A 27,821-nucleotide genomic window follows, 5' to 3' on the forward strand; every position below is an offset into this window, starting at 1 on the left:
GTATGCATCTGAAATCACACTCGTTTATGAATCTGCTGTGCACTTTTTCTGCTGAGCAAGTTGAGTCTTTGGACTGTACTAAAGATTGTTGTTGCTGTATAATCACATATGTCTTACAGGGACATGAAAGAAGCCTTCCACAAAAATGGTAAAACATCAACATCCGGGCATCCCCTGGGCAATGTCCTTGCAGATGGCCAATTCTCTCACACCAGAAATGACTTGTAGTTTCTCAAGTCATTCCTAACATGAAAAAAAGTTCTTACAACAAAGCCCAAAGTAAAAATTTGGAACATGAAATCTGGTTCACAGGTTAAGCGAGTATATTATTTTCATCAATTTGGAAATCTTAAGCACCCAGCTTGTGGCTATTCTGAAAATTCAAGAAGGAGCAGTGGACAACTGAAGCAATAAGAAATATTTTCTTTTTATTTAATGGTCTCTCTTCTAAAACGATAGAAGGAGGCTTGCTGTTTTGCCATTCCATGCCAAGGTCAGTGGTCTCAGTTACTCCTTTGTAGCATCTTAATAAATAGAGCACCGGAAGGATGGTTTAGGAAAATTTCCTTTCACCAAGATCACATTTCTACCTGAGGTATTTTCCCACCTTCTGAGGACACCTAGCTTTTGTCCCTATGAGAACAGCTATTTCCAAGCTGCCTTTGCTACAGGCTATTTTGTTACATTAAGAATCACGAAGGTTGTATCCAAATGGTGTTATCGAATATGACCACCCCCACCCCTAATAAAAAGGGAGACATAGTTCTGACACTGAGGGAGTCATAGTTTCCCAAGGACGGAGGGTCAGGATGAATTGCAATGGCCACCATCCTGTTAGTCTCCCTCAAACATCCCTGGACCAGGAGCAAATCCCCACAACTCCATAACACCCAGCTTGCTGTACAAGTGTCCCTTCTGCAGATTGAATAAAACTTCTGTCGTTTGCCTTCAACCTGGTGAGATTCCTGATTCCTGACTCAGAATATTTGCAGTTCATGAAGCTCACCAGGCTTCCCTTGATATCTGTGGGTCCTTGGAAAATCTCACATTTTTGTCATCAGTGGTAGTTCTGGTGTCAGTTCTGGTGTCACCTTTTCAATTAGGTGGTTCTAAACTAATCGGAGGGGAGCCCCGGTGGAGTGTGTTAAAGCACTGAGCTGCTGAACTTGCAGACCGAAAGGTCCCAGGTTCAAATCCCGGGAGCAGAAGGAGCGCCCGCTGTTAGCTCCAGCTTCTGCCAACCTAGCAGTTCGAAAACATGCCAATGTGAGTAGATCAATAGGTACTGCTTGGGTGGGAAGGTAAAGGCGCTCCATGCAGTCATGGAGGTGTCTACGGACAACGCCGGCTCTTCGGCTTAGAAATGGAGATGAGCACCAACCCCCAGAGTCAGACATGACTGGACTTAACATCAGGGGAAACCTTTACCTTACCTAAACTAATTGGAAAGACAGGGGCCTGGGCATTTCTCTTCAACCAGCCAGCTGTGGATAAATTTGCCTTATGACTATCTTCTGTGGCCTCCACCTTTGGCTATGACTGTCAGGCCTTTAACAGAGAGTCCATTCATTATACACAAGATGACCAACAAATGATCCAAGTCAAGCTCACTCAGATTCTAATAGGGGTACACCCCATGAAAATGTATGCCTTGTCCGTTTGTTTTGGAGCTGCTACTATGGCAATCATGATGTCCAAAAAAATTAAGAGGACTGGACAGGGGTTTAGCATTTACAAAGATCAGATCAGATGATGCCTTGAGACCAATTAGTTTTTGACCTCCTAATAGACCACTTCACTTAAGCTCAAATCTCCTCTTTCCCAAAGTAACTCTTCTTTGCTTTTCAGAGAAATCACTAGATGTATAGACATAGGGCTACCTATTTTCTGGAAACAGATGTTGAGAAGATGTGGAATGCAATGGAGAGCTCCCCTAACATGGCTACTGGAATTTAGGTCACTGGAAACATCAGTTCCAATCCTGATCTTGCATTTGGGTAAGAACAATCTGGGAAAGTTATATGAACTCACAATAATCTTTATGGTAAACAGGGATATCCACAGTATATAAAATTGTTCCTGGGAGCATTGCTTGTAGGGATACAGTTTTTGTGCTGGTTATTGACCATAATAATAATATGTATGTATGTAGGAGTACAGATTATTCATTGCTAAAAAGATAATTCATCACTGCTCACCATTTGGGCCATGAATGCAACGTGCAGGCATGGCTGGAGTAAGTTGTTATATGGCAACTTGAAAATCCTCTCTGATGGAGAAGAATCATTCTAACTGAAATAGGTTTCAACTTGTTCTGCTGAACTTTGAAATCCACTTAACTCATATGTATGCAATAGGATAATCAAGAACTTTCACAGTGGAGTGGGAAGAAGGGTGACAACTGGAACTTTCTGTAGTGGAAATGTAAGGATGTACCAATAAAGAAACATGAGCATTGAGTTTTGGTCAGGTAGACTAATCATTGAGATTGGGGGAATTGGTCAAACAGTTTACTAATTTGGACGTCTCTAAAGTATCTTTCAACGCACCAGCTAAAGAATCTGGAGAACAATTCCCTATCTACAGCTTGATGATTCGTTATTGGTAATTCCTTATCGATTATATCATTATGTTTGTTAAAATCTATGACTCAGTTTTCATGTTCTCAAAAATTGTGTTGCTTCCTGTCTTTCCTTCCATTTCACAAAACAAACCCATAGACACTGTTTCTTATTTAGAATATCTGCCATTTAAACAACAAGCCATAAAGCAGATCACTTCCTTGCACAAGCTCGTTACAAGGGCGTTTCTATGTTTCATGGCCGATGATGTTATGCAGTTGGCATGCCTACAGCTGTTCTGTAGATTGCACCAATCTTTGTCTTGGCATTTCTCTGGAGCTGGACCAGACTGAAGAAATGATGTGCATAACTTCCACAAGGTGAAGCGAAGGAAAAAGACATGAAGGGGAAATTTTGAGCAGTCTAGCTAAGTGCTTTAATAAAATATGGTGGGAATTGGATTTTTTTTTAAAAAAAGAAATAAAATGCATGGTGGGCTCTAGGCCAGACCAGATTATGTATGTACATCCACAAATAGAAAGGGAAGGAACAGGAGAAGCACTGTCTGTTCTTTATTCTTGCTGGATTGATACTTCAGTTCTGCTTTTGAATACAGACAACAAAGTTTTGTTTTCTCTAATTAAGTGAATGAATACATTGTATCTAAAAGAATAATCATACTTGACCTCTAAAAAACCCAATATTTTGGAGAAAAGAAAAAAAATCCCACAATCACAGTTCTGAAATGGATACATAAAAATTTGAAAGCAGATCCACAATTCTATCAGTCAGCCTTTGCTTTGGTGAGTCCTAAATTCAAACCACATCTTGAAATGGTTACTTTTTTGGACTACAATTGTTACAGCTGTCAAAATCCCCAACCAGAATGACCAGTTCCAAAAAACTTTTCAGTGGGAAGTTTTTTGGAATAGCAGTCATGCTGAGTGTGGGGAGTCTTGTAATTCAAAAATTTACTCTTCCAATCTCTGATCTGGAGCCTCTGCTTCATTTCCTGAAAAGGTATCTGACATGTATTTCCTAGCTTCTATGGTAGAATGAAAGGGGGGATGGTTCATGCATTCAACATTTATTTGCTTCTCAAACTCTGCCAAAAAAGCTGGTTCCTCACCAAACTACAAGTGCTAGAATTCCATAGCATTGAGCCATGGCAGCGCAAGTGATGTTAAACTGCATTAATTCTACAGTAGATGCACCCCAGTTTGTCAGGCAAATGTAGTAATTGTCTTTTGAATCCATCCATTGAACAGATTAGGCATCTGATTTTGCCCCTATTGCTGCTACTGGTTGTCATCCACTAGTTTTATTCAAGGTACATCGTACCACCTCCCTTTCCCACAGCTTCTTCCTTGGCTAGTTTCAATTATTAATATTCTAGCTTTCTTGATGCCTCCTCTGAAAATGCACACATCTTCTCAAAGCAGCTTATCTTGCTCTTTGAAAGCCACATGGAACTCAAGCACTACTATATTTTGTTTTCAGACTACACATGATGTACAGTAATTAATATTGATTCAGATGAAGCCAGCTAGCAGAATGATGATAAATAGGCTAGTAATAACAATTCGATTTGTGATGAACAGAGGAAAATTGAAAAACAATGGGTACTGGATTTTGAATTTTGCCTTTCAGAGGATAATTGTAGACTTGTGGGGATAGGAGACAAGCAAAAATAAATGGAATATTACAAAACAATAACTAACATAATCAACATGAAAACGGCAAGAGGCAAAATGGCATCTTTCTTTAAAGCCAGTTTGATGTCTTCCATCAAAGCAGTTTGGACTTGTGGAGACATTGCCACTAATCAGTCTATCCACATTGTGTTACACATACACACACATACACACTGTTAAGGAAGGAACAGCAGGACTGAAGGTTTACTTGTCAGTCTCCAGTTTGTGCTTTAATAGTTATGGGGTCCTGGATCATTTCTCTTCTTGTTAGATTATTTCCAGTTTGTAAATAACTACTTTAATTTTCAAAACAGGGCTTGGCAGCACTCCCAATTCTATTATCTAGCATCAGGATTTAACAACTCACCAACAAAACAGCCCAGATGAGAAATCTCTTTAAAATGCTCAGTGGCTGCTGGCGGTACATGAGGATAATCTTCCCTGCCTGAAAATCAGAAAGAAGTAAAAAAAAATTATACAAACAAATATATATATATATATATCACATCATTCTTTCACCATGTTTTCTAAATGATACCTTGTAGGCTACTGGCTAAAGTGGTAGCAAAGCACAGGTTCAAGACATTCTCCTGTCCTTTGTCACAGGCAAAAGCAGGCAGGGAGGAAACAACTTAGAGCATGAAAGAACGGTCTAGTCCTCTGAGTCTGTGGACATGGATATGGCTGTTTGATACTAATTTTAAGTTTCAGTTTAGAGATGAACTCTGAACTGAATTAGGTGTGGCATAAAAGGGAGAAAACTAGATGGCATGGCTTGGCAAAATTATTTTTGCACTACAAAATCCTACTGTATTTCGTCACATAATAGTTGCATTCTTCCCATTTTGAAAAAAAGGGAGTGTGACTATTACATGAGCAAATATTTTTGCAGCTACTATTTTTATACCTGCAAAGCCACCCGTGCACCTGCCAGTGAGAGCTATAAGGTTTCTGGTAAGAGCGGGAAAGGTTTTATATTTTAAAATATCAAAGATGTATGAAAGGAATTCCATTGGTCTGGTTATTACCCAGTTGCTCAGTGTGCAGATAAAAAGACAGTAAAACGGTTAAACATCTGCTTATACATATATTACATGCTGGTACACAAATCTACATTCATGTGTCTGAACCATCAAATGTTGCACTCTAGCACTGGAACACCCTTTCACCCAACCCACATCAGAGTTCAGTAGTCCAATAAAAGAATGTTTATTAAGAAAAGTATATAAAAAGGGGAAAGGGGTCAGTAAAATAGAAAATGAAATTCTCAAAAGAAGAAATCTCAAAAGATTTCAATAGCAGTACTCCAAAAATGCCAGAGAATAAAAAGCCAAGGAATCAAAACCACTGTATTATTCCAAAGGTATATCCATGAACATGAAAACAGGAACTTCCCCAAGGTAAATTCTCCAAAGGAATACAGGCATAAACAGGAACATGAAACAGAAATCTTGACAATACCTAAACCAAGGATTTGGAATCATAAACAGGAGACCAATCTCCTTTAGCAACATTGTCTCCTCTGAAAGGTCTGAAAGCAAACCACTTAAGCCCTCCAAGCCATCCATGACATCATGCCTCACACATCTGGATCTCTGGGCCTTATCTTGAAGCCTCTGAGAAAATCTAGTTTGGCGACTTTTCACACCCTGCGTTCTCAGGTCTAATCTATTCTCCCTTGAAAACTCCATCTTCCCCAAGGCCGTATCTCAAGGAAACTGGTACTTTCATTTTCCCCTATTGCCTGGGAATGAGCTGAAGAATCAAAAACATCAGCCTCTCCTGCTCGCAATTTCCTCTGAACATTCAAAGACTCTTCACTTTGAAACCCATCATCCCTGGCCGACTCATCCTCTGAACATTCAAAAAAATCCTCTGATGCTTGCCAGACTACAACACCAAAGAGCAATTGCCACAAGATTTTCACTTCACCTATCACCTCAAAAATTACGTTTTTTTTAAATGGAGAGAGCTTTGCAAACATTCTTCTCTAGAATTGTTTGGGGACTATGGTTGGAATCAATTGAATTACAAACCCATTCTGTCCATATGGCATGTTCAAAATTTGGGGAAATGACCTATACAATTTACCCTTTCTATCCATGGATTCTGCATCCACTGATTCAGTCATCTACAGCGTGATTTTTCCCCAAAACACCTGACTATCTACAGATTTTGGTATCTGGGGTCTAGGGGGAAAGGAAGTATCTTGGAAACAAACCCCAGCAGATACCAAGGGCGCACTGTTTATACCATCAACAACAAAATTTAGTTCACCTGTATCTCAGCTTTTTCCAAAAATATTAAAACAATAAAGATTTAAATACATACCAAAATCAGTAAAAGTATGCAAAAGCTATTTTAAAATGCAAGTAAACAATCTATAAAATTAAAAATGTATAGAGTCCATAAATAGACAGAAGATAAACATCAACAAGATAGTATACCATTAAAACCACATTGTAATCAATTCCTAAAAGCCTGTGAGAATAAATGTAAGAATGAGATCATTATCCCTTCCCAGTGAACAGCTCATGTGATACCCTCCATGGATATGGTCCAAATTGATTGAAGTTGAAATTGACATCACAGGCACAACAAGACACACTATCAGAGCAAATGATTAGGTATATGTGAACTGGTTCGACTTGATGTAACTCAAAATAATGAAAGACTAAGTTGCTATTGTTCTAAAGTCAAGATCTGTAAACATATAGATTAGAACAAAGAGAGAAGGGTAGTCTGTTGAAGTGTGATGTCATAGACACCTAAAGGTCACAATAGGCTGGAAAAAATTTGAAGGCGTACAACAACAAAAAAACTCAGGCTCATTTCATCTCCCACTGAACCTTCTGAAAAACCAATGGAACTTCAGAATCAGTCTAAACATTTCATTTAGACTTTTAAAGTCATTAAAACATCAGTTCCAGCAACTAGATTTCCCCCTGTGCTGAAACATGCTCTTTGTAGCTCTGGAGCAACATACCTGCCAGACTCTTTAATGAGAAAAAATCAACAAAACTATAGTATTGATTTCCTAGGACCCATCAATCCAATATTTTCGGAAATAAGAAAAAGGCCTTTAGTCAATATCTAGTTTTCTTTTGCTCAGGTTAATATCTTGCCTTGGTATTTGGAAGCAGCGTTCAGTATGAAAGAAAATGTGACAAATGCTACTGTCATGGTGATTAATAACTGGATTTATGTCACAAAGTCTCTGCTTTTTTGTGTGCTCCCTTCCCATTTTATATACCACTTCTCGGGTGAAGAGGAAGAATCAGTGGAGAACAAATTCAAAAGTAAATGTCAGGGCTCTGAAATATAATTTCAGACATTCCCATTCTGTTCTGCAACAAATGTCAGGTTAAAAAGGAGGGCAAATGGGGGTAAAATACCCTCTCTGTGGAGTAATAAGGAGGTTTGCATGAAGATTAGATCCAATGTGGAGAAATTCTGCTTCTACAGATGATGTCCTGTGGACTTCACCATTGGCTCTGCTGGCTAGGTTTGATGGAAACTGCAGTCCAACAATATTTGTTTAATTACCTGTTTGTATTCTTCAAGTATCCGGATATGACAGGGGCAGTGCCAATGAATCCTCTCTTGTTCCACTTTTTCAACTGCTTTTAAAAAGTCTCTGTTTCCTTCTCCTATTTATTTATTTATTTACATCACTTTTATCTCGCCCTTCTCACCCGGAAGGACTCAGGGCGGCTTACAACAGTCGGCAATTATATTGCCCAAAATACATTCAATAAAACAATAACAGAATCCATAAACAATAAAACAGTACCACGTTAATTAAAACTCTAATTAAACTCTATTAAACCATGAATTATAAAATTTAAAATGCATATATAGTTAAATTCGTCCACTAACACCTTCGCATACGCCTTGATTCACGTCGTATCGACCTCAGATGTTACTCCTCAAATGCTTGAGTACATAGCCATGTCTTCACAGCTTTCCTGAAACTTAAGAGAGTCGGAGCTTGATGAATGCTACTGGGGAGGGCATTCCACAGCCGGGGAGCCACCACCGAGAAGGCCCTGTCCCTCGTTCCCATCAGCTGCGCCTGCGAGGCAGGTGGGACCGAGAGCAGGGCCTCTCCAGATGATCTTAACACCCTAGTTGGTTCACAGTGATGACCGTCACCCCGGCTTTCAAATTAATTTGAAAACGCAGCGGAGAGTTCCGCAGATCGCTCACCAAAGGAACGGAACGGGACCGCAGCAGACTATTATTAAAAGATCCTTTTTTTCTTTCACTTTCCCCTTCCCTGAACTATGTAACAAATCCCCCCAATAAAAGTAGCATTTATTTTAACAGTAGCACTCTCTATCTGGTTATTTTGTATCTTTCTCTGACTCCTTCCTTTGCATGCAATTTCTCTCTCTCTCCCGTCCCTTTAACTCCGGCTGAGGTTTCTCCGCCATAGATTAATATGGCGGACGATACAAATCGGCTCATATCTCTATCAAAATTACCCCTAGAACGCTCCTCTTTTAGTCCTAACCCTTTCTAAGGCTCCTGACTCGAAGACAACCAGCGGAACCGGAATCGGTCCAGTTTTCGGCACCTCAACAGCTGACTGTCAAACGGGACCGACTGCTCCTTTCAAGTCAAACTGCTGCCTTATCCCGGACTTTCCTCTCCCTGCGGCCCGCGGAAAGGTTTTAAGAGATCCCTAGCCCCTTTCTGTGAACTGAGGATGGGGGGATCGCTCTCTCACTGGGGAAACATAGTTCTCCAAGAACCCTTACCCTCTCTACAGCTGCCAGGGGTTGCCCGGACGGGTGCCCTCCACGTTTCATTCATACTTTCATAATTTTATGAAGGAGAAGAACACTCTTCCCCAGACCTATCCCTGGACTTATGAAATCTTATACTTCCAAAGACTACAACCCACATGTGCCCCTTCCCCATGCCATCTCTATGAATTCCTTATGAACTCTTTTTCCTCATGTATTTGTGAATTTTCATATTCTATGTACTTGGACACTCTCATGACTCACTGTTGTATGAACATCTAATCGTTGGGCTAACTTCATGAATTGTGAAATCATGCTGCTAGAACTCCACTTCTATATTGGGTTCCCCAGATGTTGTAAACTTCGTTCTTATCAAATGTTTTCTATTGTTTATATCATTCATGATTCCCCTTTATGCAATGTCAACCACCTTTATGGATTCTCCTTTATTTCCTTGAAATCTATCTATCTGCCTATATGTATTTGTACTCTTTGGGATCCCCGGAAAATATGTATTCTTCCCAGCAGGGTTTATGTTCCAACTTTATTTTAATTTTCATTCTATCCCATATAATTGTAAAATCATGAAATCAAATGGGAAATATTATGACCCCAACGTGAACCCTAGCCCTATGACCCAGACCTCCCTTCCCAAAAACAAAAGGATAATCTGCCACAGTTTAATCCAATCTCATTCCGATCGCATGGACAATATAGGGCTTGAGTCACCAAATTCCTAAAGGTGACTCGCCCCCAAGGCAAACATTGTCATATCCCAGGCCAGGACGCCTCAGGAAGGCACCCCTGTGGGGCCCGTCAATGACGGCTCATCACCACCCTTCTTTACTTCCCCCTGACACCCCAAGGCATATCTAAAATCTGTGAACGTGACAGGACCCCGGACATCCTTGATGGGTGCCATTAATTCCTTTAGAAATCGGCTGGGCCAGGATTAATCTGATATTTCCTGTCCTGTCACTTCATTGTTTCAATAGCTCCCGCCTCCTCCTCTCTGATTGGCCCGAGTGGGGACAAAAAGCGGCTCCCCATTGGGCCAGCAGAGCAAGGCGGGAAACGAAAGCCCGCCTCGTTCAACCTCCCAGCCTATCCGCGATCAGATGGGCGGGGGAGCGGGGCGGGAAATTCAAAGGGCTGTCAGACCGAAACATTGTATAAATATGGCTTTATTTGAAACATATGTTACGCTAGTAGACTGAATGATCGGTACTAGTGTCCTTTTCAGCTGAATCGCTAAATAAAGACTCCTTGGCGGATTTTCCTTCATCTTTGGCGGACCTTCTTCATTTCGGCTTCAGGTGGTATCTCGGCTTATATTCTCCTTTTGGCTTCGCCAAGGTCCGTTCCCTCTGGACCGGGTCGGGTCTCTCCTTAAGGGCCCGATCCCCTAAAACGCGGTCGACAACAACAGGAGGAGATATGTTCGGACAAGTAGTTTGGGCCAGAACTGTTTAGGGCTTTATAGGTCAAAGCCAGCACTTTGAATTGGACTCGGTAGCATATTAACAGCCAGTGGAGCTGGCTTAGCAGGGGGATGGTACACTCCCTGTAAGCTGCTCCAGTTATTAATCTGGCTGCCGCTCGTTGTACTAGTTGAAGCTTCTAGGCTGTCTTCAAAGGCAACCCCATGTAGAGAGCATTGCAGTAGTCCAAGCGGGATGTAACCAGAGTGTAGACCACCATGGCCAAGTCCGGCTTCTCAAGGTACGGGCACAGCTGGCGCACAAGTCTAAGTTGTGCGAAGGCTCCCCTGGCCACCGCCGAAACCTGGGGTTTCAGGCTCAGTGATGGGTCCAGGAGAACCCCTAGACTGTGAACCTGTGTTTTCAGGGGGAGTGTGACTCCATCCAACACAGGTTGCAACCCTGTACTCTGTTCAGCCTTACAACTGACCAGGAGGACCTCAGTCTTGTCTGGATTGAGTTTCAATTTGTTCGCCCTTATCCAGTCTGACACAGTGGACAGGACCTGGACAGCCTCCTTAGTAACAGGTGGAAAGGAGTGACAGAGCTGGACATAATCTGCATACAGATGACACCGAACCCCGAAACTCCGGATGATCTTTCCCAGCGGCTTCATGTATATGTTAAACAACATGGGGGACAATACCGACCCCTGCGGGACCCCACATGACAATGGTCCTATCACTTTCCTCCTTTTGGCCCCAGTTTATTTCAATTACTACAAACTGAATAGTCTACTTTTAGTTAATTAATCAGGGAGGAGAGGAGAGGAAAGTAGAATCTAGCCCTTTCCAATAGGCTCAAGCAAAAGCAAACCACTACAGCCTCTCCTAATCTATGTATCCTTTCTCAATAATAAACTGCTGTCTTGACCACACTCTGAAGCTGCTTGGCCACACAAGTCCTATTTTGATTTGTGAAATCTTGAAAGATATGCATGTCCACAATTTCTGTCCTAACTCACCTCTCCCCTAGAATCCCAGTTCAAACTTTCCCTTAGAAAAGAAGTACCTTTAACTAAATCATGACCCCCCTCTACTCTCTGCAGGAAGATGGGAATAATAGCATTGCCTGAATAGCAGGCCAACATTGGGCCACTAGCAACCCCACAATTTCATTGATACCTTCCCTGAGCCCTCCATTCTTTTTTTGTGTGTTTCAGGAGCGACTTGAAAAACTGCAAGTCACTTCTGTTGTGAGAGAATTGGCCTTCTGCAAGGATGCTGACCAGGGAACGCCCAGATGTTTTACCATCCTGTGGGAGGTTTCTCTCACATCCCCTTATGTGAAGCTGGAGCTGACAGATGGGAGCTCACCTCGCTCCCCAGAGTTCATCCGCCAACCTTTCAGTCAGCAGTCCTGCCAGCACAAGGGTTTAACCTATTGCGCCACTGGGGGCTTCCCCTCCATTTTAAGTAATCAGAAAATGCCATTTCAGTTGTTCCCAATGTAACATCTCTCTGGGGCACTAGGAATTTAACATGGAGACTCCCCATATGCAAGCCACCTAGTGCTGACTGCAAATGCTGCTGCCTACCACTGACACCACATTTGTCCACTGAAACACATTAGGTGAAGAACTTAGTTGTGAATCTTGTTCTAATAATAACACAATTCCCCCAAGTTTATTTTTAAAATACTGTCATAGTTTTAAAGCATTTTAAACTGCTTAAATTGGGTTTATTTTTTTATCATGTCCTGAGATCACATAACATAAGGTGGGATGTAAATGTTTTAATAAATAAACTGTCCATTCAGGACAGAGATGAGCAAAAGAGTATAAATTGGGGTGATAGGACCTTATCACATTGCCTAATGGATTCACCACGCATCGTGGCAAATCTATGGGGTCCTGTCAGGGAGAGTGGGGAACTCGTTGCCCCATGCCCCACATCACCTGACTTCCGGCACCCGGCTTCCCCCCATTATTCTGAAGGAAGTCTCCCATCTTGCTGTGTGGCAGCGTACACCACCTGCTCTCCCATTTTGGCATGGAGCCTGACCCGAAGTACATGTGCATCATGTAATGGGCTCCATGCTGAAAGTAGCCCATCTGATGAGGTTGTAAATCTGTATCCTAAGGAAAATTGCAGAAAGGACCTTGCACTCTTTTTAACTTTCATTGTTTCACAAAAACTATAGCTCTTCAATAATAATAATATATTTTTATTTCTTACCTGCCTTTCCTTATGGCTTGAGGTGGATTACAGAATAATTAAAACACATAAACATTGTAAAAACACTACAAATAAGCATATTAAATTGTATGTGTGTGTGTGTGTATAAATGTACGTTGTTTCCATGGAGTAAACAATAAAATTATTGAACCAAATCACACCAAATTGGGCCACAAAATATATAGTCAACCAATCTATGTCTTTCTTCCCCCTGGCTGCCAGTCAGAAGGGTAGGCCCTGCTCCCTTTAGGCCCCACTCTTTTTGTGTCATAGCAACCCCCTCAGCCACAATGGTGCCTGGGGGACAGGCAGGATTCACTTAGGCCTCGTCCACACTGCCTAGAAAATACAAATTATCTGATTTGAACTGCATTATATGGCAGTGTAGACTCAAGGCCCTTCCACACAGCTATATAACCCAGAATGCCAAAGCAGATAATCCACAGTATCTGCTTTGACCTGGATTATCTTGAGTTCACACTGCCATATAATCCAGTTCAGTGTGGATTTTATACAGAAGAGGCCTCATATAATCCAGTTCAAAGCAAATAATATAAGATTATAAATATATAAAAATGTCTGTGGTATAACAAAACAGAACAATATAATCTCTAAAATCTCTAAAAATGTCTGTGGTATAACAAAACAGAACAATATAATCTCTAAAATCAGGACAGTAAATAAAGAACAACACTCTGAAAGCAGAGGAATTCCAGACAGGAAACAATCAGGGCCAGCTAACACTTCCCTATAAAGGATCCCCCCAGGGAAGAAACAGCCAGGCTTTGAAGCTGAAAGGCCATTAGATGCTAATCATTCTGGCTAATTGCAGCATTCATACTTCCCTCCAATAGACAAAAAAAAAGGAACAACCAGAAATATTGTATATTCACAAGATTTGGGAAATAACATATACTACCTACCACCAGTTTCTCAATACTTTATTTTCCATACCACTACACTTCACCACAGCAACGCGTGGCCGGGCACAGCTAGTGTATTTCTAAAATGTATTTTTTCACATATGATTTTATGAGTATGAATGGATTTTAGACCATAAGAATTTCTGAGATAAAATCATATTAAAGACCTAGTCAGCCAAATGCACTGCCAATACAGTAGCTGACCAACTGTACATGGGAAGGTCCTTTTCAAACGGTATTCAGTTTGTCTGGACGAATGGGCAAACTGACCACCATCATCTCTCACCAATATACCCACAATGAATGATGGTGATAATGTCAGGTTAAATTCATGCTTGCTTTGCTTCACAATAACACTTCCACAGGACAGGTGAAGGTATCATCAACTCCTACTACTAGTCTCTCCAATGCTTGTAAAGGTCAGCTTCCTGCTCTATTCTGCTGCCCTTTCATTTCTTTGTTTTGTTAACTCTTAGCTATTTGTGGAAACTGTGTGTAGGCATCAATAGGAAACTGAAGCAGCCATGAGTCATTGTGAGCTAGCTTGTTAATGCAGAGGTGTGGAGAGACATTTTTTAAAAAGCCGCTTGCCCTTTTTATGAACATTCAAGCAACATCTGGTAGGTGATGCCCATGATTGACATCAGGAAAAAAAATCACAGTGGTGTGTGAATAATTGTCCCCAATGGGAATAACATTTAGTACTTGGGCACTTCACAAAACTAAGGGCAGCAATTAAACAAGTCCCAGAAGTTTTGCAACAAATAAAAAAGGGGCATTGAACAGCCAATTCAAAGCCTGTTCTCAAAGGAGTTGCTGTATTAGCCTCTTGTAGCATAACACCAAGGAAGGAGAAAAAGGGGGGGGGGGATATGGCAGCACCTTTTAAGACTAATTCATTTTTATGTTTGCATGAACTTTCATGGATATAAGCCCACTTCCTTAGATGCAGTACTGAGTGGCTATTTTGCAAAGCCTTTGGCAACATCCAGTTCATGGTACCCTCCCCTCCCACTCAAACTCAAACATAACGGGTAATGCTTATAAAAATATTTTTGTGCCAGGCTGCTTTAACTCCGTTTTTAAATTATGCATATTATTTGGGAAGGCATGTTAGTGGGGAGGTTGAATATTCATCCTCTCAAACATATATGCATGTGCTCCAATGTATGCAGGGCACTGACAGCACATTCCTATGTGAACCAACCATATATTTTTCCATAATGTGGATCATTTATTTTCTGAACTTCTTACATTTTTCTTTCCGGAGAGATCGTAACATAAAATTCTATTAGCAGAGAAATGGAGCACCTGCAAGGAAAAGGAATAGGTGGCTGTTGGAGGCTTAACTAGGACACAGCAAGAGGTTAAGACATGGGAGATGTCAAGTAATTAAATATATTAATTTAAATAAATTACTACTCTAAATGTTTAGTTTCTCAAATAAACAAGTATTGTGAAATACTGTGTCCACCTGATCTTTCTAACATTCATTTCAGATTATCTTAAATTTAGAACAGAATTAAGCCACAAACATTTTGTTTTGGATTTTTCTAATTTCAGAACTTAAAGCAAAAGATGGACAGTCTATCTTTTGCCTAGACATTTCCCCGAGGGACTGGAAGTCTCAGGACATCTTATTAAATTATGTGAAACTGAACATCACATATGTTTTGGATTGTATTCTTCAGATTATGAGGACCACTACCCCAACACATGCTTCTCACTGACTACTAGATCAAGTCACTTCTTTCAATCACAATATGCCAAATTTTTATACCAAATATCAGCTCAAAACACAATTATTTTTCATACCTTTCAGTTCTCACATTCAGCTGAAATATCCCCTCATAATCCACCAAGCAGAATACTTGTATACGGACTGGATCATTGACTGAATGTTGGCAACATGAGAAATGAATGCCTTTTATATAAAGACTTAATTTACCAAATTTTGATGTCCCAAGCTATTAAACTGCCTGGTAGAAAATCTAGTTGGCATCCTTATATACTGAAATCCATTGGGAACTGCTGTTTCAATATTTGTTCTATGTTTTTAATATATGTATTCTTATCATCCTTTGCTTTATTTGTTTTATCTATGTGTATTAACTATGTGGTACCTTGCCTTGCTGTGAGCAGAGGTGGGTAACAAATAAATTTTATGATTATGATGATGATGATTGGAAATCAATGTTCTGTCATGCGCTGGGCCTGTAACTGATTGTCTTTTGTATAGGACGTATACTTTATGCCTAGTGGGAAGCCAGGGCACCTAAAGAAAGGTTGTTGAGGATTTCCCTGAAAGGATGGCCTTTTGAGTCTTTAATGATATAACAAAGTCTTTATTGATGAACAAATAATAAATCTTCAAGGAGTCAAATAACACTTCAAGGTTTCCTTAATAAACTGTTGGCCCTTTGAGTCTTGTCTCCAAGGGACAGGCCATTGGTTTCGAATAACTGTGAAAACCCTCTCATAACCTCTCCCAGGCTGTCTATCAATATGGGCTTAGCTGATGTGGGACCCACTGCTGACTCCAAATGCGTCTGAGTATCGAGTGGACCTACCAGCCAAGCCTTGCAGATGTTTCAACTGGGGTTCCGTGGATCTGTGATGCTGTTCTCTCTTTGAGTCTTTAGAAACTTAGGGCTGTTTCCCTCAGGAGCTGTGAGGCTGTAAGCTCTCAGCCAGAGCTTTTGGGACTTTCCCCCCGGAATTTCTGTTTCCTCAGATGTTCTATATCCCCAGATGTTCTATATCCCCGGATGTTGGAAATTACAACCTTCTTCAAGCCTCCTCTAGTAATTTGTTAATGTATGATTCTGTTTGCTTACTGTTTTGTATATATATTCTGGTATGCAGATTCTTTTGCTCTACGTTTCCTGAAAGGTTGTAGGAGAGGCTGCAGACCACATGATCTGATCTGAGACTGCTCAGACCTCAGACTCCATTTTAGATTCTTCTTAGACTTTGGACTTCTAAAAGCAAATACTTGCTTGAGGTTTGTAAGAAATATGCCCTGTGCCATCTGCACAGAGAAACTATCTCAAACATATTTGGAACTGGACTGATAAGCTATATATCTGTGTTATGCTGAACACATGAAGGTTGTGAGTAAACCAGATGTTAGTTTATCAAAGCCTACTTCATTTTGTCTCTTGAGCACATGATATAAAACAGGTTGTTTTATGGGAGAGTAGATATATTTTTGGGAACTGAAAAACACTTCTGAAGCACTGCTATTTGGTGCATTGGAATATTCTCTGTCTTCCTAACAGATCAGGGACAATAGGTTCAGTCTAACAACTGAAGTCATTTGCCTTGCATTGCATTTGGTTGTATGCTATATAAGAAGATTTATGTTTTTGGCTCTTCTCTAAAAGATCAAACTTTTCCAAAAACTTATAATCTCCAAATGGTTGTGAATGCCATTTTCCAAAATCATCATCATCATCATCATCATCATCATCTTTTTCCTTTTTACTCAAATTAAGTGCTTTTATTTTGAATTTTGAATTTTAGATAAATAGGATCACCTGGGGAATCTTAAAATCCTTGAAAGTACACAATACACAAAACAGATTTACAGGTATGGGATAGAGAATGGTTCAGCAGTACCATATGTGCTAAGGACCTTGGGATTATTATTGATGGCCACTCCAAGCATCTTCCTACCTTCACTTCACCAAATAACTGCTGTTCTGTCACGCGCTGGGCCTGTGACTGACTATTATATAGGACGTACGTTTTACGCCCAGCGGGAAGCCAGGGTGCCTAAAGAAGGGTCGTTGAGGAATTTTCCTGAAAAGATGGTCTTGAAGTCTTTAAAGAAATAACAAAGTCTTTATTGACGAACAAATAATAAATCTTCAAGGAGTCTTGTCCCACAGGACAGGCGATAGGCTTTGAATAACTGTGAAAACCCTCTTATAACCCCTCCCAGGCTATCTATTATCTAGGCCTAGCTGGTCTGGGACCCACTACCGACTCCAAGTGCATCTGGTTGTCGAGTGGACCTACCAGCCAAGCCTTTCAGATGTTTCTGTGCTGTTGTTCTGTATCCTGGGACGGTCAATATCCCTGGTGTTCTTTAACCCTGGTGCTCTTTATCCCCGGTGGTCTTTATTCCTGGTATTCTTTATCCCCGGTGGTCTTGGAATATGAAGCTTTTTACGGGACGAGCTGGTCTACATCCTATAGCTGAGCTTCATAAGTAAGACTAACTTAAAAATGGCTCCTTCCCTCCCAGAGCCCTTAACAAGGGGTGTAACCAAACTTAATGGTATTTGACAGGTGGCCTGTCCTATGAATGCAAACATTTGCAGCAAGAAAGTAAAGTAGAAGGTTCTGGTACAGCTGTACCAGCACAACTGCCAAAAGGCACAACATCTACCATTGTTTTCTATGACAAAGTAACAGAAATGTGCAATTCCATATAGTTATACAGCTACTATAACTGTATAAAAAAAACAAGTCCATAATGCTGGCTTTAAATAAAAACAAAGAATTGAAACCGAGGAAGCAAAACTGGATAGTTGGTACAGTACTGAGAGGATCTCCAGTGATATACTTTGCTTCAATAAATTCTGAGCTCATCTGAGGCTTTTAAACCTTCCTGCCAGTAGTACTCTTCCAGGCTCTACTACTTTCCTTCTCGTTCCCCTTCCCCTTCCCTTCCCCTTCCCTCCTTCCTTCCTTCTTATTTGCTGTTCACTCACAGCAAAAGGACCTACCCATGCAGATACACAATGCAGACATTTCATCATGCAGACAGCAACTCACAAATTCTCTCAGTCAGCATGGCCATTGGAGGATTCTGAGAACCATAGCCTATATAAATAACCAAACTTTCCCATACTGTGCCAGAGATGCACAAATCTGTCAGTTTTGCTTTGGCCCATGTTCAAATGTTTTCTATTCTTGTATTCTTTCTGCTAAATAGACAAAAACAACCTTAAAAGTTTCAAACTCCTAATCAAATATAACCTTTAAAAATCAGTTCAATGTCCTAGTCTAGTCTACAGATATAAAAATGTAATGTGTGTAATTCCCATGGAGAAAACAACAAATCCACTGGACCAAATCACACCAAATTTGGCAACAAAAGACATAGTCATCCAATCTATGTTTTTCCATAAAAAATTAGGTCCAAATTACAGAAAACCCCCCAAAACCAAAAATTACAAACCACGTATGCACAAAGGCCCCCTGGGAAACTTGGTGGCATCAGCCAGGGTGGCATGGCTTCAATGGCCACCGCACACCAACAGCGAGGTTTCCTTCCCTTTCCCCACCCCCTGTGCCCTTCAGGAGAGAGTGCCCATGGTGAGAGGAAGAGAGCCAGAGGCCTTGGAAGGCCTCCCCAGCTCAGGAAGGTGGTAGATGGCTGGTGAACGAGGGGAATGGAATCCCAAATGGCTCTGAGACACACCACGCACAACTTGACGGCTTAAAGGACCTCTCCCCACCCGGGGAGGCATAAGACGGGAGCCAGAGGGGAGAATGGAGTCCAGCCAGCTTCCCCCAAAACTTGAGGTGGGAAAGGGGGGGGGGAATGGAGCCAAACAGCTCCACAAACAACCCACACCCAACCCGGAACCACGCAGGCTCAACAACCTCCCCTCATCCTGGAGAACAGTGGACGGTATTTATACATGGCTGTCATGTCTTCTTTTATCCTTCTATTTGGATAGACCCAACACTTCTATTTGGATAGACCCAACACTAAACAGACCCAACACTTTAAGATGCTCCTCAGAGGGACTATTCATCCTATTAGTTGCCCTCTTTCTCTGGACACCTCCCACCTCAGAGACATCATCATCATCATTATTAATATTATTATTACTATTATTATTGTGTTGCTGTGAACCATGCAAACGAACAAAACCAGGCTCCCAGCATTACAAATCTCTACAACCAGGACACCAAAGGATATCCCCAGGGAGGAAGCAACAAGGCCTTGAAACTACAAGGCTATTACATGTTGATCAAGCTGGCCAATTGCAACATTCACATTTGCACAACTCAGGCAGGCAAGAGTTCTTTCTCCCACCTTGGACATTATTCTACAGATACATAAACTGCACTTGCATGGCTCCTTCCTACTTACGGGGATTCTCCATTGCCCACCCTGAATAGCACTGAACAGCCTTGCAGCTTCAAACACAGGCTGCTTCCCATTACATTATTTTCCATAGCAACAGACTACACCACACCATCACGTGGCCAAGCAGAGCTAGACATATTCCAGACAGGAAACAACCAGAGCCAGCGAACACCTCCCAACAAAGGATTCTCCCTCTGAGTTATTATTATTATCATCATTATCATCATCATCCTGGGAACCATCAAAATGAACAAAACCTGGCTGGCAGCATTAAAAAACTCTACAATCTGGACAGTAAATAAAGAACAACACTCTGAAAATAAGGGTATTTCAGACAGGAAACAACCAGAGCCAGCTAACACCTCCCAACAAAGGATTCCCCCAGGGAGGAAACAATCCATTCAACAACCCATGCAAGCCCATTCAATGCTAATCAAGGTGACTAATTACAACATTCATACTTGCCTCCACAAACAAAAACCCACTTAGGACCACACCACAGTAACATGTGGCCGGGCACAGCTAATTCAATATAAATTGCTATAGGGTTTCATGTTGTAACTTCCTGCCATGTAGTGGCTAAAGGAACCAGTTGGATAAAAGAGCCAGCAGACCTAATCATCTCTCTAGATGTTTCACCCTGTTTTGCATTCTCCCATTTCCTATCTGACTTTATCTCATATCCTTTTGTTAAACTGATGAGGAAACATGTCTCTTTTGGAATGTTCTATTAAGGTGCATGGATAAGTTCTTGTGAGATCACTACTAGGTGTATGTTAAGAGAAAAAGACTCACCCTGGTTAATTACAACCCACAGGCTGATGAATTGGAGTAATGAAGGTCAACAAGTTTGGGCCACTCCCGAAGGGGTATAACTGTTGTATGATTTTGGGCTTACTGAATGTTTGCTCCTGGGCTTACTTGGTGTAAACTCCTGGCTTGCAGCCTATTTGATGCTGGTAAGTTTGTCTTCCGTGCTTGTCTCCGTGAACCAGAAATGAAGATTGGAAGAAGATGCATTTTCTGATGGAAAGCATTGCATGAATGAAATGCAAGGACTATAGTGAGATTAATACAGCAAAGGAACCATGACTGTACTATGACTAGAAAGCTTACGTTGAAGTTGCTGTTTTTCATGAACTCTGCTGCACAAGAGTAAAAATTGAGTTGTTTTTCTTCTATTTGTGTTGTTCATTTTTGCATATACAAAGGGCTAATCTTCAGCTAGTCTGCATGCATCATCAAACTGTAACACGTTCTCTCCCCCCCCCCCCCCACACACACACACAAATGAACAAAGTAATATTTTAATCCATATTTGGGCCTGGGACTTGTCTGAAGACATGAAGACTTTACTTGGCCTTCATCATGGGCTTGCCACTGTGGAGCTGTCCTTGGTCCTGCAGAACATGGCCACTTAGTCACCTTTCTTTTGCAACTTGCTGTCTAAGTGCATTGTTTGCTAATACCAGCTATTCACTACTGCCACCCACTGCCTGATGTTTATCAATTTTTCCTTCCAGATTGGTCGTCTCAAATTTTGTCTGCATGTCCAATGGGCCTCAGTCCACTAGAAGAGATATATTGACTTGCCTGCATTAGTCATCCCAATAAGAACTAGTATACACAAACAAAGCAAGGACCAATTACCGAGAGCACAATAATCCCAAATAAACAGCTCAAGGGGAGGTCACAGGGGCTTACATGTCTTTACACTAATGCACAGAGCATGGGAAATAAGCAAGACGAACTCCAACTTTTAGCACAGCACCACACGTACGACGTCATAGGCATCACTGAAACCTGGTGGGATGACTCCCATCACTGGAATGTAGCCATTGAGGGCTATAACCTCTTTCACAGAAATAGAACAAAGGGGAGAGGAGGGGGAGTAGCTTTATATGTCAAAAACAGTTACGTTGCAAAAGAAATGCAAGACTGTAATCTGGGAAACCAGCTTGAAAGCATCTGGATAAGAATAAAGGGAACCGGGACTCAAAAAGATCTCGTCGTGGGTGTCTACTACAGACCTCCGAACCAGGATATAGAACTTGATGAAGCCTTTTGTCAACAGCTGACCAAACAGGCACAAAGAAGAGATGTAATAGTCATGAGCGACTTCAACTATCCTGATATCTGCTGGAAAACAAACTCGGCTAAGAGCACAAAGTCCAACAAATTCCTCACTTGCCTTGCAGACAATTTTATGGTCCAGAAGGTAGAGGAGGTAACAAGGGGATCAGCAACTCTTGATCTAATCTAAACAAATGTGGAAGACCTGATCAATACAGTAGAAGTCGTCGGATCCTTAGGGGCAAGTGACCATGTGCTCCTGCAGTTTGTGATACAATGGAAGGCTGAAACTAAGACAAGTCAAACACGCATTCTGGACTTTAAGAGAGCTGACTTCCAAAAAATGAAGGAAATACTGAGCAGCATTCCATGGACGCCAATATTAAAAGACAAGGGAGTTAACGATGGATGGGAGTTTTTTAAAAGCGAAATACTCAAGGCGCAAATGCAAACAGTGCCAACAAAGAAAAAAAATATGGCACGTGCGAAGAAGCCAGAATGGATGTCCAAAGAACTTCTAACCGGGCTAAGATTCAAAAGAGACATGCACAAGAAGTGGAAAAGGGGAGAAATCACCAAAGAAGAATTCAAACGTATAGCCAACTCCTGTAGGGAAAAGGTTCACAAGGCTAAAGCGCAAAATGAGCTTAGGCTTGCCAGGGACATTAAAAACAACAAAAAAGGCTTTTTTGCTTACGTTGGTAGAAAAAAGAAGAAAAAGGAGGCGATAGGGCCTCTGCAAGGAGAAGATGGGGTGATGGCATTCCCTGTATCAACCCAACTCGTAACTCTGTCGAAAAAAGAGATCAGATTAGTCTGGCATGACTTGTTTTTGGTAAATCCGTGTTGCAGTCATTGCTAATAGTCAACACGGATTTACCAAAAACAAGTCATGCCAGACTAATCTGATCTCTTTTTTCGACAGAGTTACGAGTTGGGTCGATACAGGGAATGCCGTGGATGTAGCGTACCTGGATTTCAGTAAGGCCTTCGACAAAGTCCCTCACAACCTTCTGGCAAACAAACTAGTAAAATGTGGGCTAGACAAAACTACAGTTAGGTGGATCTGTAATTGGCTAAGCGAACGAACCCAAAGGGTGTTCACCAATGCGTCATCTTCATCTTGGAAAGAAGTCACGAGTGGAGTGCCGCAGGGTTCTGTCCTGGGCCCGGTTCTGTTCAACATCTTTATTAAAGACTTAGACGAAGGGTTAGAAGGCACGATCATCAAGTTTGCAGACGACACCAAACTGGCAGGGATAGCCAACACTGCAGAAGAAAGGAGCAGAATTCAAAACCATCTTGACAGACTAGAGAGATGGGCCGAAACTAACAAAATGAAGTTCAACAGGGACAAATGCAAGATACTTCACTTCGGCAGAAAAAATGGAATGCAAAGATACAGAATGGGGGACACCTGGCTAGACAGCAGTACATGTGAAAAAGATCTTGGAGTCCTTGTGGACAACAAGTTAAACATGAGCCAGCAATGTGATGCGGCTGCTAAGAAAGCCAACGGGATTCTGGCCTGCATCAATAGGGGTATAGCATCTAGATCCAGGGAAGTCATGCTACCACTCTATTCTGCCTTGGTCAGACCACACCTGGAATACTGCGTCCAATTCTGGGCACCACAGTTGAAGGGAGATGTTGACAAGCTCGAAAGCGTCCAGAGGAGGGCAACTAAAATGATCAAGGGTCTGGAGAACAAGCCCTATGAGGAGAGGCTTAAAGAACTGGGCATGTTTAGCCTGCAGCAGAGAAGGCTGAGAGGAGCCATGATAGCCATGTACAAATATGTGAGGGGAAGTCATAGGGAGGAGGGAGCAAGCTTATTTTCTGCTGCCCTGCAGACTAGGACACGGAACAATGGCTTCAAACTACAGGAAAGGAGATTCCACCTGAACATTAGGAAGAACTTCCTCACAGTGAGGGCTGTTCGGCAGTGGAACTCTCTTCCCCGGACTGTGGTGGAGGCTCCTTCTTTGGAGGCTTTTAATCAGAGGCTGGATGGCCATCTGTTGGGGTGCTATGAATGCGATTTCCTGCTTCTTGGCAGGGGGTTGGACTGGATGGCCCATGAGGTCTCTTCCAACTCTACTATTCTATGATTCTATGATTCTATACCTGGTAGTTGCATTCATTGAGCTAACCTTCCCCCCCCCCCCCCCCCCCAGCAAAAAAATCCTCCAGGCAATGCCATACTTCTTTCACTCTGGGAAGAACAATTTCAATATACAACCAAGAAGGTCTGGTTTTCCAAGGAGAAGCATTTAGCTCACAGCTGCCTAAATTTCTTTCACAAAATTACAAGCCTGTCTTTTAGACAAAATGTAGAAATGCATTTGAAAAAATGATAACATTGCTTTCAAAGGGGGCCGCCACATTTTCCCCTCTCCTCTATCAGCTATAGTTCTGTTGTAAAAGGAGTGAGTGGCTGATGCAATTTCCTGCTCATGAAAATGTAGAATGAATACAATTAAAGACACCACACGAAACATGCTTATCATTTCCACTTCTCAACTCATCATGGCTTTATCTCACTTTAGGAAATGTATTTTTTTATTGTTCTGTAAAAGGAAAAGAACTGATGTTGTTAGCTGCTGCCATTCAATAAATACAAAGAGCTTTTAAAAATAGCCTTGGTTTACAGTGCAGTAGTTTTAAAGATTTCAGTACATGAAATCAAGATAAAAACCTTTTAAAAAAAGGTACCTTGAAAACCTATTGCCAAACAATCATTTCAAAGTGTTCCCACTCCACATCCACTCTGCCTGTCAGAGCCTGTGGCTTCATTGAATTTTATTCATTTACTATTTCAGATTATATAACACAAAGGTTATCCCTCTTAAAACATTTACTTTAAACTAATCCAATAAATATCCAAAAGTGCTTATGAGGAAGTCGAATTTAACCCACCAAAGCTCATGCAAAAATGAAAGCAAAATGGCTAGTTTTAGGGATGCAAAAAGGTTCCTTTCTTGCAAACAGAAAGAATTGAAATCGGTTGCAATTGGGACTTGCAAAATGTGCATTGTCATACAGTAATGTGAGCTGTTATTAAATGTGAGAAAAACTCTCCCTTCCCAAACTAATTTTCCATATGTAATAATAGCAATTATCTATGCTTGAGACTTTTGCTTTTATAACTATATAGTGCATCACTATCATGATAATACTGACAACACAAATGCTGTTTCACTGCAACTGAGGATAGTATATTTAAAACAGATTTTCTATAGAAACAAGTTAATCAAAGCTGCAGGCTCAATACATTATTTTGGGTAATGTCTGTTGACCTCAGTATGACTTCTTTGACAGCAAATGATTGAAGATAGAAGATTTAGGGGAAAAGGTTTTCCCCCAGCAAGTAACAATGTACCATACTAATAATGAATTAGCTAGCTTAGAGTCATCTAACCTGATCATTGTACATTACTACAACTATTACTGTCTTCCCAACTAGTCAGATAGATAAAAAAGACTTTTAGAACAGAACATGATTTCTGAAGTTTGCTAGTACAAAAGCCAAACCAGTCATGTAAAGATTTATTTAAAAGTGGATTCTTCATCTGATGATAAGACAAGACAGTCTGCTTTTGCTCTGTGATGGATTATAGTGTCCATGCCAATGGATAGGTTTGGCACCTTTAAAGTGGAGACTAAAACATGGAGGAGATATATTATTACTATTTATTTACAGTTGGCTATCCATATGGATTCGGTATCCAATGATTCAACTTTTCATGGCTTGATTTATTTTCTTGAAATCCAAAAGGCACATCTTGATCTTGCCAAATGCTGGCAGTCCTAATTATAGTGTTGCAGTGAGTTTTCCAGGCTGTATGGCCATGTTCCAGGAGCATTCTCTCCTGATGTTTCGCCTGCATCTATGGCAGACATCCTCAGAGGTTGTGAGGTCTGTTGGAAACTAGGCAAGTGGGATTTATATATCTGTGGAATGTCCAGAGTGGGAGAAATAATTCTTGTCTGCCTGAGGCAAATGTGAATACTGCAATTGGCCATCTTGATTAGCATTGAATAGCCTTGTAGCTTCAAAGTCTGGCGGCTTACTGCCGGGGATAATTCTTTGTTGGGAGGTGTTAGCTGGCCCTGATTGTTCCATCTGGAATTCCCCTGTTTTCTTAGTGTTGCTCTTTATTTATTGTTTTGATTTTAGAGTTTTTTAATACTGTTAGCTATTATATTAATATTATATTAATATTATATTAATACTGCAAAGTGATTCAGTGCTAATCAAGGTGGCCAACTACAACACTCACACTTTCTTCAAACAGACAAGAGTTCTTTCTTCCACCCTGGACATTCCACAGATATATAAACCCCAGTTGCTTCGTTTGCAACAGACCTTACAACCTCTGAGGATGCCTGCAATAGATGTGGGCAAAACATCAGGAGAGAATGCTTCTGGAACATGGCCTGACAGCAACTCAGTGATTCCGGCCATGAAAGCCTTCGACAACACATTAAAACAAGTTCATGCAATATTCAAAAACTGTACAAATATAATGAAACAGAACCAGCAAATAGCTAAAAGGATGACTGTTGAAATAAAAACAACAAAGAAATAATGGGGAGATAGGAACAGGTTTCAGTCTTCTTCCCTGTCATGCCTTATTCAGTATAAAAAGTAAACCCATCCATTACTGTCCCACTTCATAGCCAAAAGGACAACACGTGTGTACCTGTTTTGATGATAACAATCCAAATGAATGCAAATCAACAGTCACAATAACCAAAATCTGGATGCTTTTAAGGAAACTGATGCTTTTCTTGTGCTTGCTGTTTTTTTTTTTAAAAAGGCATAATAGGTCCAGAACAACACTTCAAGACACACAAAACTGACATCTTTTGTCTCAATGCTGCCAGTGCAAAGACACCATTAAGAGGGTCCCAATGTTACTTGTAAGCCAGCACAAAACAAGACCTGGCTTCTGAATATATATATATCAAGCAATACTGCAACATCTAATAATGGATCCCCTCAAGAGGTGGTCTCTGCTATTAACTTGAAGCTTTGCTGTCATAATAGGTCAGAGAGGACCACCAGCTGTGCAGCTGTTCTTTAGAAAGAAGATGATTTTTAAAAATCACACTGAAGTTCTATTTACTTGGCTGTTTCCAGCAGGAGCTAAAACTTCATATTTAAAACAGATATTCTTTAAATTGAACAGACAAGGTGAAAGGTAGGGTAGCAGAAACAAAACCCTCTAGGAGTCACGCTATCACAGTAAGTTTAAAACACTGAAGCCTAGAAAAAGTATTTAAAGATATATTACATAGTAATATAATATATTGCTATGTTAACAAAACTGCTGACAAAGAAATTTCACTCCACAAATTTTTCTTATGCCTATATAGCTTCTTCCTAATTCCTTGTCTGCTGTGTTATTAAAAAAATAACATCGGGATTGGGAGGATGATTAAAAGGGGCTGGAGAAATGTAGACTTTCAGTGCCGGTAATAAAGTAATAAAGCCGAGCAGGGACTGAATAGGATTCTAATCTAGCTAATCTTACTGCAGTTACTTGTGCTTACCTACAACAAGCTAGGCAAATAACAGCTACATTACTGAATATGCATAGACAGCAAAACAGAGAAAAAGGGGCAGAGCAGAGAAGCCTGCCTCATCAGTTATGCCCAGAATGCTTTTTAAAAAGCACATAATTATACGTTTATCTACCAAAATGGAAATCATGACAAAAATGAAGGCTGCTGAAAAAGAAATCTTTGAATGCATTTCAGAAAAAGCTTCCCATTAGGGTGGTGCTGTTTTGGCCCTTTCAGCGAGCCATAACGGCTCCACCACCATTTCCCCCCCTCTGCAACAGAACACGTGGCTACCAAAAATGACTGCTTTCTGTCTCTTTTGGCTTCACGTGGAATGTGGCGAGGAAGCCACATGCCCATATGAGGTTTCCCTACTTTTGAGCCACCGGGACCACCTGCACTGGTTTCTGCCAGAGTCTTTGAAGTTCAATCTTGAGGTCCTGATAGCGGCTGAGTTTTTCCTGTGGTTTTTCATCAA

At 41.0% G+C, this 27,821-nt stretch overlaps 1 protein-coding gene across 5 annotated transcripts in view; it reads right to left on the reverse strand.

Annotated features, from left to right (window-relative positions):
* The window catches only part of LOC103279643 (heparan-alpha-glucosaminide N-acetyltransferase), a 258,014-nt gene that overhangs the window by 41,649 nt on the left and 188,544 nt on the right, over positions 1-27,821 (reverse strand). For all 5 annotated transcript variants that reach the window (XM_062975853.1, XM_062975850.1, XM_062975851.1 and 2 more), the window contains one exon: positions 4,623-4,700. In XM_062975853.1, the coding sequence (XP_062831923.1) occupies positions 4,623-4,700 (78 nt within the window). The remainder of the gene's footprint in view (positions 1-4,622; positions 4,701-27,821) is intronic.

The sequence above is a fragment of the Anolis carolinensis genome, chromosome 3, assembly GCF_035594765.1.
Source record: "Anolis carolinensis isolate JA03-04 chromosome 3, rAnoCar3.1.pri, whole genome shotgun sequence".
Taxonomy (NCBI): domain Eukaryota; kingdom Metazoa; phylum Chordata; class Lepidosauria; order Squamata; family Dactyloidae; genus Anolis; species Anolis carolinensis.